The sequence below is a fragment of the Chamaea fasciata genome, unplaced genomic scaffold (genome assembly GCF_029207755.1).
Source record: "Chamaea fasciata isolate MVZ Bird 193981 ecotype frontalis unplaced genomic scaffold, bChaFas1.0.hap1 SCAF_1, whole genome shotgun sequence".
Classification (NCBI taxonomy): domain Eukaryota; kingdom Metazoa; phylum Chordata; class Aves; order Passeriformes; family Sylviidae; genus Chamaea; species Chamaea fasciata.
Window position 1 is genome coordinate 96461222 of NW_027094086.1, and position 13459 is coordinate 96474680.

The following is a 13459-nucleotide window of genomic DNA, read 5'->3' on the forward strand; positions in this document are numbered from 1 at the left end:
GTGGCACAGTCTACAGATGCCTGTAGTTCAGGGGTCTAAATCCAGTCTTGTTTAACTTATTAATCACTTGGATGAATGGGTAGAATGCCTCCTCAGCAAGTTTGCTGATGCATAAAGCTGGGAGGAGTGGCCATACTCCAGAATGTGTTGAATGTGGTTTATCTTACCTTGGAGAAGATTCATAGAACTTCACAGAATTAGGATAGGCAGGGGAAAATCCAAGGCATTTAATTTGCTGTTGAAACTAGTGCAGTACAGGAGCTGCAATTGATAGCACAAAGAAATGCTGGCTGCCATGGGGATGAAGAAATAGCCATTAATAATGGATAACCAAAACAACAGTTGCTCACAATGGCTGATCTTACAGAGTCAGGTTTTAGAGGGAGCTCTGTTTTCCATGACTTAAACAGTCCTTGACCTAACAAGTATATTAATAGAATGAATTGGTCTGTGATAAAGAGAGTTTGCAGATCAGGACTGAATGGTCTGAGTGAGGTTGATTGGATGAATGAGACATCCTGCATGAGTCTCTCCGTTGAGAGAAGTGACCAGTGCTGGAGGTGAATGGGATCAATGTGATGCATGGTGTGTGTGCGTCTAACTTGAGGGTTGTGTTACAGGAGGATAGTGGAATTATTTGATTTCCTGCATGAGTGAGCAGAAAATATATGCTTTAAAGGTGTGTGCATGTTTCCAGTGCCCTGCAAAGCTGGAAGAATGTGCATAAGAATTAAATATGTATGTATCAGCTGGGATGTACATTATGGTGCATTCTTGCTTCTGTTTGCTCAAATGATTCTGCACTGATTGACAGATAGGCAACTCCCTCTCCTTTCACGTTTCTTCCTAGATGTTTTTATACACATGTATCCTTAGCATAGGTCAACATGGCACAAACAACTGACTGCCCATGCATCAGAGTTCTGGGTTCTGTCTGAAATCATGTCTTGCATTAAGTGCTTAGCATTTTTGGATCATTGAATTTCTTTCTGCTAGAATGTATCTTTATGAACCATGAAGAACAAGGGTTGATGACCTCTTGTCTCCTTCAGTGTCATGTGTGTTGCTTATCAGAGGTGAATCACTGCACTGTTTATTAAAATTTTGCCACTTTTTATCTTTTACTTGAGCTGAGTTATGGGGAGATGAGTTTCTGGTAGTCAATGAAGCTGCTGTTTACTAATAACGCAGTGCTGCAGTAGTGCTTAATTTTAAAAGATGAGAAGTTTGTAGCATGAAGAAATTTTGATATGTATATAAGCTTTTTCTCAGCAGCCTTACCCATTTACTTCACTCTCTGTATATTCTTTTATGCCTAATAACACATGACCTCGGTCTACTGCTAAAGATATTTGTAAGACTAATTTTCTCAAATCTGCCATCTTTTACCACAAGGCTTATGTTTAATCAGTAAACAAAGAAAGCTAAATTAATCTTTTGCTTCAACCTACAAAACTGTAGAAGTAAGAATCTGTTAATAAATGTAGAGAACAGAAAGGTTTTAACACATTTTCATTATAACCTACCATCATTGTCACCATGTCTCGTCTGTGTAGCCCACCGTTTTGCTGTTAAAATGTTACAATTTTCATCTTTAGAAAAATACTAAGTGGAGGTGAGGAATTATGTGATCAAGTGAAGGCAGAACACAGAAATGCATTCAATATTTGGGCAGCCTGTTTCAATTAATATGACCAAGAGATGCATTTCTATCTAAATTTGCCAGCATGAAGAAGAGAGGGACTGTATTTTCCATGAGGCTGAAATTATATTGTTGCTCTCAGGTAATTTTAATTCTTCTTCATGCATGAGCTATGGTGTTTGAAATTACCCTCTCAAAACTTCCCTTGGTTACCTACTGTAGTTACAACACATGAACAATTCATACAGCCTCATATTTCACTTGGAGTTTATCAGCTCAACACAGAATTAAACATTAAACAAGACCTTCCTCTCTCAAAGAATAATGCAAAATGAACAAAACCGACATGGCTTAGCATCTGATTACATGTCTGGAATACCTTCACAGATCTTTCCTCTATCAAAAATAAACCTTTGGAGTTGGCCCAAGATACAGTATCATAAATCATACTACAGTGTCTCTGCAGACAAGGGAAAGAGGAAGAAATCCTTTTTGCATACCTTATTTATTAATATTTTTAACTGTTGAACTGTTACAGATGTTCCCATTTACTGTGTTGTTCTGTAGGTAAGCACAGACCCTCTGAAATAAGTTGTGAATTGAGAGAAAAATGAAACTTGTCCAACTTCTCACCTGCCTTATTTGTATGTACAATGCACCACAAAACTTGTAGTGTCCATTGTGCAGGAAAATTTTGGTGCCTGACTTGGGAGTTAACTTTACAGTGGTTAACAATAAATATGAGTTTTTAGGTAAATTAAAAGTAGAAATTGAAGTTTTAATATATAACTGAACTAGATTCAATTTTTAACTAAATTAAATAAATTTTTAATCTACAGTTAAAAATTGAATTTTAGTTATATTTTGTAGCACAATAGTTTTTAATTTATGTAATGTACTTTCTCCACAAATTTTTATCAGTTTTGTAATTTTCAGCATGTGGGCCTAAATGTATCATCATTATGAACTCTCTCTAAGGGTTTGGAGATACCAGGTTGGATTTTGCACCAGGCTTGCTTCCCATTCTTAGCATAATGTAAATGGGCTATGAAACTGAAGTGACAGACCTGCAAAACTGCTGTGTCCTATGCTTAATGGTCTACGTGAATTTGGGGTAGAGTTTAGACCTTTTCATTTGCTTTTTAGACTAATTGATTATAAGGAGTTTACACTCTTAGTCTACTAGCTGTTAAAAATTGGGGTAAAAAGAGTAGTGTGCTTGTTAATTGTGGGTTTGCCCCACACTCTGAGGACCAGCCTGCAGAAAAGCGTCTATAATAATTAGCGAGACTGCTCCTCCTGGATGTTTTGTAAATCAAAAGGTTTAATAATGAAAAAATAACAAAGTAACAAAACGTTGCAGAAAAATAATAAGGCTGCACAGAGCGCCTGAGAAACCACAGACACCTTGCTAAGACGTCTGGAAAAGCCTTTACTTTCTTTTTGTGCTCTTTCTTAAATACTTAATGTTTTAGGAGGGATAACTTGGCTAACAGCCAATAGAGAGGGATACAGGGTTTGAAGAACAGTGACAAGATCCAAGATGCTTTTCTTTGGCACTGAGCCAGTCCTTCTCAAGAGGGAATGGAAGAATCTAAGTTCTTTACCTTAAGCGGTGAGCTTTAAACTTTCCCTGTATGGAAACATTTCCTATGAGTGTGGGGTGCATTACCACAGTTAATATTGCTAATTATTGGGTATTTTTTCAAGAATAAAGGGATTTTCTGACTTCAGCAGCACTTTGTGTTACATTTTATAAAGGCTAAGGCATTGAATGTATCACAGGCACAGCATAGTTGGCTTTTGTTCTAATTAATACCTCTGAAACAGTGTTCCTATAGATCTGGAAATCTGAATGTTTGAGCATATCAAGATCCTTGTTTAGTACTTGCATCAAAAATCCACCAAGGTCATGGGTTCAATCCTCATATATCACTTAAGATTTAGACTTGGTAATCCTGCTGAGTTGAAAGAGACTCAGAATTTTGTTTTGTTTTTCAATTTCAATCACAATTTGTGATTTTGTTTTTCAACTGGGTATATATTTGATTATCCTTTTTCCACCACAGCAATGTTTAGCTCAAGTTTTGTCTTGCTGTCTTTGAAGATACTTTTTCTTTCAGTATTTAATAGTGGTTGTAAAGGTGATTCTAAATTCTTAAAGTAGATTTGCTCTGGTTTAAGCATAAAGCTGTCTTGAAAGCTTGATCATTACATGCCTTCTTTAAAAATCTTAAACTTTGTGGAAAATAAATGGTGGCAGAGAAGGAGATCACTTCTGGTTTGAATAGTGTTGTTGGTAATATTCTTAGTATGTGGGATAGTCCCTGAAGGCTCCTCTGTTAGAAGTTAACTTATGGACTTTCTTTTTCCTTACTGTGTTCTTAAGCTTCATCTTGGATTGAATCCCCTTATTTCACGGTAATTGATAAGTCTTTTTAAACTGCTGTGTAGGCATTGACATCTGGCATTTCTGCACTGCTAACACAGTTTTCCCCAGTGTTAATTCAGCCTTCATGACTTCTGCGGAGGTCTGTGAAAGGGACACTGGAAAAACTGCTTTGTAGAAATTTTCACCATTCCTTTTACAACAGAGCCCTGCATTTTATTGCTCTGTGGGTAGAACTGGTAGAGCTTCTTATGTCTTGCTAGCTTTCCACACCAGTTGGAGCTGTGGTAGGACACACACTTGAAGTGCAAGCACCTTGTCTTTTCCTCTCTGAGTGTAACATGCTTGTACACAGCAATGAATTCCAGCTTGTCTATCTGTGAAGTCTGTTAAGTTGTATTGATTGGTTAAGCATACACCCTAGTAAATTTGCTTTTTGTTTCTTCAAACAATATGCAATTTTCTTAAACCACCTAAAAGTTTGTCAGATTTTCTTGAATGTATAGATATTAACTATTTCCTCTTGTGAAAGGGTTAGAATTAAAATGAATTGCAGATTCCAAAAATCCTGCTAGGTAATAAATGAAGTTAAGTAAGTGAGAATCTGCCTATGAAATAAGATAGTTAACATTGCTTAAGCTATAGCCAGAGAAAATTATCTTGACTGTTGCTTAAGTATTGATTGAAATTCAAGTGGTTAAAATCAGTTTTACAAGTTCAGACATTTACATTTCAGTGCTATAACAAGGAATAATGTTTGCAGCTAGCTGGATAATTTGCTAACAAATGAGACACAGCACTGTTATTGACAAGCCACTGGAGACAAGATTTTAAGCTTAGTGTTGTTTTCTTTCTAATAGTTACAAATACTTCTCAGTAGTAGCTGAGGAAAGCTATGGAGTTAATGAAACCAAACAATGATTAACCTTTAACCACTGGCCAGGCTTCTATTAGCTGTAGCTTTTTGCATGGTGACACCCATCTGATGAGGTAAGTGCCTGATGTTCTGATGCCAATCTGTTGGAATGTTATTACTTGTTCATCAGGGAAAACAAAATTACTTTTGTAGGGAAGATTATTTTTTACATGGGAAAAGAAAGAAAGGAGAGTATACAGAATGCTTTCAAAGAAATAAACATGTGCTCCTGGGATATTTATGAATCTCTGCCAAAACTTTAAGCTACATTATAAGAACAAAAATTAATTTTGTAACTTCTAGGAAGTCTTGGCAACTGACACATTATTACACTGTAAAAAGTTCCTTTTAAATTAGAAGGTCTAAAACATCTCCTTGAAGTACATTTTTTAAACTAATGAACTAAGTAGAAGTAATTTTCTGTTCACTCCTTCACTTAATTTTAATCTCTTAGATTTATTTGCTTTAAACTTTACTGAAATTTATCAGCTCAACTTCTCCCCTCTGTTGTCCAGCATCTGATGATAATTTCGTATGTAAAGCACTTTTAGTCTATTTAAGGAAAATGTCCATTTTCCCAGAGAGACCTGTTTGTAGCTTTCTGAGGACTACATTAACTTTGTAGAAATGACAGGCTTCATGAGTGTATCAATATTATCAATGATGAAATCCTCTCATTAGTGTCAAGAGCAAAACTTGCATTAAATTTTAAAGGTTTAACCCATCCAAAAGATAGAAATTCTTTATCATAATGTGGTCTACAAGGCCATGTTAACTAAGAAATATTCTGAAAGAAATTGTCTATACCTTTGTAACTTGTTTACAGATGGAGTGAAATGCTTATAGGCTGTTCCTGGCTCCTACTGCCTCCTGTGGAGAAGTGGTGGGACTGGGAGTGTCCAGTCTCAGATGGCCTGAGATTCTGCAGTGATTCCCACTCATTTTGTTTCACAAAAATTACAAATAAAAAAAAGAAATCCAATTCAAAAAGTTGGTGAATGCTGGAAGAGCATGAGCTCAATCTACATTCTTAAATGTCTCCACGTTCAGTAGAATTCACCCTGACTTTTTAGTATCATGTAAGAGATTTAGAAGATATTTGTGATTTCATGTCCTTTTCTGTCTTTGAAAGTCTTGAGTGATGCATCTAGTTTTCTTACAGTGTCTTCAGCAAATACTCTTTCCATAAATGAAAAAGCACACACAAAGATTCAAGGCAAGGGAAAAAGAGTTAAATATGGACGCATAAAAAGTTCTTGAGTTTTCAAAGTTTCACCATAAAAACAGAATCTCAGTTGTGTCTTTTTCAAAATGTGCTGGGTTTATAATACTGACTTGATAAAATTAATAACTGGCTGTATTTGGATCCTGAAATTTAACCCTATTGGTGGAATTTTCAAAAATTACTAACATGGTTTTATTTATTTATTTATTTACTTCAATAGTAGTTATTATCACACTGACTTTGATGCTAGCAGAGATGGATTTTTTGGAAGTGTCTAATTCTGTAGTTTAACAAGAGATTTATTGATATTTTTAGGATAAGCCACTACTTGCCAGCAAGTTACTCAGATTGATACATATGTATGTCAATGCAGAATCACTTAAGAACCGTAGATTTTAGTCTAAAATCCCTGCCTCTGTTTCAAGCTTGAATAAAAACTGTTTCACTATTCAGTTACATATTTGTGCATTGATGTTCTATAATTGTGTGGTGTAATCAGTGTGAAATGTCTATAACAGACTCTTATGCTGCATGCCAGATTTTACACCTTATCTTCTATCAGCTACTTCAGATTAGGAAATGGATGTGTGTGTAAGGTGTATGCTATCATTTTTCTCTACCCAAGTTGTTGATTCAGCTGGTTTAGATGAAGGACACACTTTGGACTCCTAGTGTTATGGCTCCACGATCAGGGTGTGTAGGAGATGTGCTTGAACAACACATATTTACAGCTGGAAATGACTGTAAAAGTTTAAATGACACCAAGCAATTAAAGTAACTTATTGTGGAAATACTCAGCTCTTTTAAGCGAAAAAAATTCTCAACAATCTTTTTGCATATATATGTATAAACCATAGAAGCTCTTAGAGAGTAGCTGAAAAGTTGCTATGCATGTGGTTGTTTTTGTGACTACTCAGTAAGTTCTATAGATCCTTATTGTTGACATAAGAAGGGTAGAAAAAGCAACTGTTGCGGGAGTAATCTGGAAGTGCCTGCTGTTAGGAATGGATGACCATGCATAAAATCCTGCTAATCATAGCTCTGTATCTAGTTATGTGCTCTTAATAATGTCTTTGTAAGCAAATACTGCTTTATATCCTTGAATATCCTGGATTGTTCTGCTGGTTTAGCTTACTCTTCTGCGCTGTTCCTCAAAAGGATTACAGCTTCTGTGTGTAGCTGATACCTAATTTTTGTGATTAAGTGTGATTGCTATGTGTGTCACAAAAGATGTGCAGTGAACTGAGTTTATAAGGGCCAGGGCCTGTTTTAGCTAAAAGTAATCTGCTTTTGGGAGGGGAATCGGGGGGGAAACGCAGCCCTGGACAGCAGAATGGTTTTTCTGCCAAGACCCACTGTGTGTCAGAAATGACAAGACTGGCTTCTCTTTGGAGTGCCCATAGCGGCCCCTGCTGGCTTGCGCTTCCGATGGCACCGGGGGGGTGATGGCTTCAAAAATGAGCATCAGGAGAAACATGCTGCTTAACTGACTCCTCTAGAACAAAGGGGACTGCGAATATTTTCCAACTGGTGTCAGCAAAGAAACTACAACTGGTATCTTTTCCCCACCTATGTGGTTTTGTAAAACAGTTTGAACATTCTTTATTACAATCACTACAGACACAATAGTGAAGTTTGTTTTAACAATTCTAACTGGAAAAAATTAGTTTCTTAAACAGCTTGCCTGTTTTCAGCAACAGGTATGCAAGATGATGATGCAACAGGGAAAGGGCTCAGAAAGTTAAGTATTCGGCAGTATGACAATGATGTTCCTGGGGAACCATCATATAAAAGGTGTGGATGGATGAAGTCTCCTGCTACTCACCAGGCTGTAATTCCAGGATCACAGGTTGCTGGAGGGAAAACCAAGGAGGTAAACAAACAAGAATTTTTCACTAAATACTGAAGGGAGTGGCCACTAGGAAGACTTATGTTCAGTGTCCAAAATTAATGTGAAGCAATTGGGCAGTTGCATCATGGCAATAAGAAAAAATAACTGCATTTACATCAGAAATGCAATTCAATGTTTAAGGATGCTCCTGTCTGTGCTGTGTTTGCATGTTTTCAGTGTTCCAAGATCTCTCTGCTGGAACAATAGATCACATAATATCTGATTACAGAAACCTGTAATTTGATGAAGAATGCCCCACTGTGTCATAGGGTTAGGTGAGAATTATCACACTGTAATTTTCCTTTTTTGTGTCTTCTCTTAGATGATTGCTGTACATTACCAATATGAAATAGATGGGGGGATCTTCTCCACAATAAAAAATAGAAATGAAGCTGTCACATACACATCAGCTTTTCCTCTGTCACCAGAGATGACATATGGTAGGAAAATGTCTATTTATTTATTGATTTGTTTTAATAGCACTATTGACATTTTAGCTGTTACTGAAGAGGAACTGCCTTTCTCCCTCTCTCCTAGTGACAGCACCTCCACTATGTCATCAGCAGATTCCCTCCAGCCAAAAGGTCAGCAGCCCATCTGAGCTGTACAGAACCATTTCTGGTAAGGTACTCCTCTTTCCTAAATAATGTGAAAATGAACTGTGTGTGAAGGCAACTAGCACAACAGTGGTTAATAAATGGGACATATAAATGGTGAGTTTAGACGTGTGAGTCAGAGAAACGGATTTTAGCAGTCCTATTTTGATCACACCAAAAACAAGTGAGTAATGAAGAATTATCCAAGAACTATCTAATGCCTTCTAGATTTTAACTGCCAACATGGAGTGCCATGTTCACATTCATTGTGCAAATTCAGTTTGGAGCAATTAGGCAGCTGCATGACAGAAATAAGAGGAAATGCAGATCAGTGTTTGAGGCTATCCTGCTCTTGTTCTATCTATGCTTTCAACGTTCCTCAACCTTTCTGCTGATATTTGATGATGCCAAAATACTACTATCAGGAGATTTGAGTTTTTTGTGGTTTTAAGCAGGTTTTGTCTCCATCTCAGGACATCCAGGTAAATATCCATGTTGTCATCTTTCCAGGCAAGTGAAGCTGACAATAGACGTTGACAGTAGGTATGCTCAAGTCAAGGACATCCTTAGCCAGAGGAAGGGATGTTCTGGAAGGGTTTTTTTTTGCCATGATACAGTTTGTAAATGCACAACCATGGGAAAGTAGTTGGTAGTAGATGATTACGTATTTAAAGATTTAATATGATGTAGCTATGATTTTTTATAATAAAGGATGATTTTCAATGCCTTAACTCCTTGCTACTAAAAACTGCAGCTAAGCTACTGTTACCTGTTACCTTTTTGTGCAAAATTATTTGAAAACACTAGGATTTAAAAGAAAAAATTATTTCTGGACTGCATCAGAAAGTGCTGGACATAGCAGGAAGCCAGCTAATGTATTTAAAACCTGAATAAAAATCACAGGCATTCATTTTATGCATTATATGACATTCAAAGGAAAATACATGTATATTATGTATAGTTTTACTGCTTAGGCTATGACTGTCTTCTCCAGGAGGATCCTGATAGTAGACTTTTCAATAAATTTGATGATGGGTTTTGATGCAATAATAGTTAGTGTTTCAGTTTTAACTTAAAAAAAACCCTTTATGTTTAATTTGCCTCACTTAATAGTTATCAAAAGCAAATAACATCAACACAGAATAAAATTAGCCATAGGAAAATCTTCTACCCAGTTCAAGACGTTGCTTTATGGTTCTCCCTACTTCTAAGTAATTAGTGGCAGATAACCGCCTGGGGCCAACTTCATCAAATCAGTTGCAGGTTGATCTACTGAACACTTTGTTGTTAACTGGTTTTCTATTAATGTTGCTAAGAGCTAAGACTTGCCCTGGAAAAATATTTGGCTTTCAATGTATTTCTCTATTTCGATTCTCCTGCTTAATTCTAAATGCTGTCATTTCTCAAATGCTGGTTTTAGATACTCAGCTATTCTTCGAGTGCCTGTTTCAAAATGAGGCTCAAGGTGTATTGAATACTACAGGTTAAGTGCTCATCTCCATGCAGTTTTGATTTTAGCAGTAACCATATTGTACTTTGACATTAAAGGTGTTAGTTGTTAAAGGTTAAAAGTGTATGGTGGGTCAGCTAGAAAACACAAAATTAAAAATACCTGTTAGCAGGCATCTCTTAGAAATATTAATTGGGTGACTTTCCCATCAGAGCATAGAAACTTCTTCTGTTGTCAGAGGCAAGTAAGAGTCATACTTGAAATGTTTTAAAATTTTCTCTTTTCCCTTCACTTCTACTATAGTTATTGCCTGTATCTACGGTACCTACTGTATCTACTTGCTTCTGTGTCTTCTGATTCCTTTGGCAAGAAGTGCTTCTTATTTCTGCTACCAATCCCTCCTTCATACCCAGAGCAAGAGTGTTGTTCTGTGTGTTGAAGAGGCCAAGAATCTGAAGGGAACTGATGCAACTGTTCCTGTGGTTGAGACTGCTTTAATACACATGACATAAAGGTGACTCTAACAGTGTGCACTTTCCACGAGTTCTTAACAGTCTCAGTTTTTAGTACTTTCCCTTGCAGCCTAGCTCTTCTTTTAAATGCTTACATGGTCTTTATTTTGCTAAAAGTCAGGAAACATACTGATTTCCTCAGAAATTTTCAACAGTGTGAAGCCTTTTGAGTCATGGACTCTGGAGTCTTAATTTCTGCCATTAAGATATTACCACTTTTGTCTCAGTTCAGATCACCCTTGACATCACAATTGCTTTGTTTTGCATCTCAGCTTTGCTGTTTATCTGCTTTTTAAGGTACCAATGAGGATGCTGTAACCTAGTTACCAATTATCCAGACATATTACTGTTTTATTTCCTCCCTGTTTCCTTGTGGAGTATAGCATTCAGTGTAATTAGCACTTACCATATCAAGAGATTCTGTTGTGTTTTTAGGAAAGTACAAAAGTATATATTTTTAAAAGAAAAAACACACTGTTTTGTGTATGTTATAGTCAAGAATTGCGATGACATCCAGTCCTTACGTATAAAAAATTAAACAATTCTCCCTTCTTTAAGTTATTCTTGTGAACTGTGTATCTAGTATCTTGAATGCATCTGATTTTTAACCTGTTTACCTAAGGATGCTGTCTTTAATAAAGTCTTATAAAACAGAGCTCTGTTATCCCTAGAAATCTTAATTTTTTTTCCCAGGTAAAACCACTTTGCTGGAGAAAGTCAGTCTAGTAGTGTTATGTATCTGTCTCCCTTACATTAGCTATGCCCTAACTCTTCATTCTCGCTGTACATTTATTGGAGATGTCCTACCTGCAGGATTTCTTTTTAGAGCCTTGTTCTTTATCAAACAAGTGTAAACTTAACTTCCTCAGTCTGTATGCATGCAGTCAATTTTGTGTCAGCACTGCTGCTCCAGTGATCGCTTGCTACCATGGTTTTGTGCCCCTTTTCTTCACTTTACATAGCTTGATAATACAGCAACAGGGTACATTCTGAATTATCTTTGAAAGACACATTGTTTCTTGAGATAAACCTAAGTGGTCTGTAAATTGGCTAGTGGCCTATAAATTGGTTAGTTTTATAAATACCCCTCAAAAAATAGGGCTGCTCCAGATAGAACCCGGATATAGCTCCCTGGAATATCACAATAGCTGATGTATATTCCGTGGGAGAGTCCCACATATCAGCGAAGGAACTGAAGCTCTATTTGTAGGCCATTTTGAAACTTATAAAGGCTCTTTTGTCTCAGACAGCAGACAGCTAATTCAAGTCCCTTTGTACATAGAAGTAACAAATAAAAGAGTAGCAAGCTCTTTACCAGGGGACTGAATGCTGGCTAGCTGCCCTGCCACTCTACCCCTGAGGCTAGATGTAAAGAACTGCCCTTTCTTCAGCCCTGGTCAAAGCATAACCAGAAGTTTGCAGAAGGTCTGCATTCACAATCAGGCACTGTCTTGCAACAGAAGGCAGGGGTCTGTGGAACAAGGGAATGTTGTCTATAATCCTTTATCAATGTACTGACAAAGAGAAGACATGATACCACTTTTTTTCCATCTTTTCTAGCCTAACTAGACTTGTGTTGTTCAAGCAGTGCAAATGATGGAATGAAAGCTTTGCTGTCAGTATAAGGAATCTCTGAGCCTTCACCCATGTGTAAAGCCTTGCCTTTTCATCTCTTCCATGGAGCTTAGCCAATGTACTATAGTCAAAGCTTGTGTATGAGCTGCATCTATTCTAAAAATTTTAGAAAGGGCAGCTTTTCTCCTGATGCCATCGTGGAACTCTTCAACACACTAGGATATTTCCACAATTTTTCTCATACAGACTTTGTTTTTATCTGGTAGATACATTGTAGCCCTAAATTCCCCTCATTGACTAACACAGAGTTACTCTATTACATCATCCAGTAGAGTGATGTGTTTAATAAATGTATTGGAAGGAAAACCTACAACCTAACAGCCTCATTATTGCATAATTCTATTACTGATTAGAATTTTAGACTGTTGTGGTTTCATACTGTTATTCCAGGATTGTGATTTCTTCCAGTCACTGAGTTGCAAGGGAAATGATACATACTGCTTAATTTTTTATTAAAAATGTCAGGGTTCTAAACTGAGGGTCAGTTTGGGAATAAAAGTGAAACTAATTTGTGAAAGGGAAAAATTCTCTGTTTATGATGGGCAAAATTTTTCTCCACAAGGTGAAAAGCTTTCACAATGAAAAGCTGTCTTTCTCTCCTCCTCTTACCTGTTTATGTAAGCTATACATGTCCAAAGCAAGTAATAGGCACAGAACTTTTCCAGTTCTGTATTCATTTGCTTACAACATAAGTGCATCCACTTATGTGGATGGTTATCATAAGCTCCATCCTCCTGGAAACAGGTGCATTTTTCATTTTTGTTATTGCAATTTTTGTGTTTAGGGGTTTTTTTGATGTCTTGTTTATTTTAGTGGTTTATCATTTGTTTGTTTGTTGAGGCTATCAATGAAAAATAAAAAATACAAGTAAAGAGAGGAAATTTATGATTTAATGCAAAGCAGATACACCAGATTTCTGTTACGTTTTCCATTGTCCTGCAATTGCCCTTGACATGTTTATTTTGTGGCTGAATACAGTGTTCATTTACACAATATTTTTATAATTAAACACCTAATGTTTCTTAATTATTAAAAAATACACCATTTACTACTGTATAAGAAGCCTCCATAGGCTTCAAGGAGCAAGCAGGAAATTACTTGGATCTCCTGTTGGGATTCTACCAACATGAACTTAATGAGGGCTTCCAGAAAGACCATTTGGAATGCTGTAAAGTAAATTCATAAATGTTCAGAGACCACTTC

General features: G+C 36.6%; 1 protein-coding gene across 1 annotated transcript in view; it reads left to right on the top strand.

The window, feature by feature from the left end:
- Window positions 1-13459, top strand: part of TNS3 (tensin 3) — a 135578-nt gene that overhangs the window by 74353 nt on the left and 47766 nt on the right. Inside the window, exons 15-17 of the mRNA XM_066190326.1 lie at window positions 7867-8045; window positions 8386-8503; window positions 8601-8684. Of these exons, the coding sequence (XP_066046423.1) occupies window positions 7867-8045; window positions 8386-8503; window positions 8601-8684 (381 nt within the window). The remainder of the gene's footprint in view (window positions 1-7866; window positions 8046-8385; window positions 8504-8600; window positions 8685-13459) is intronic.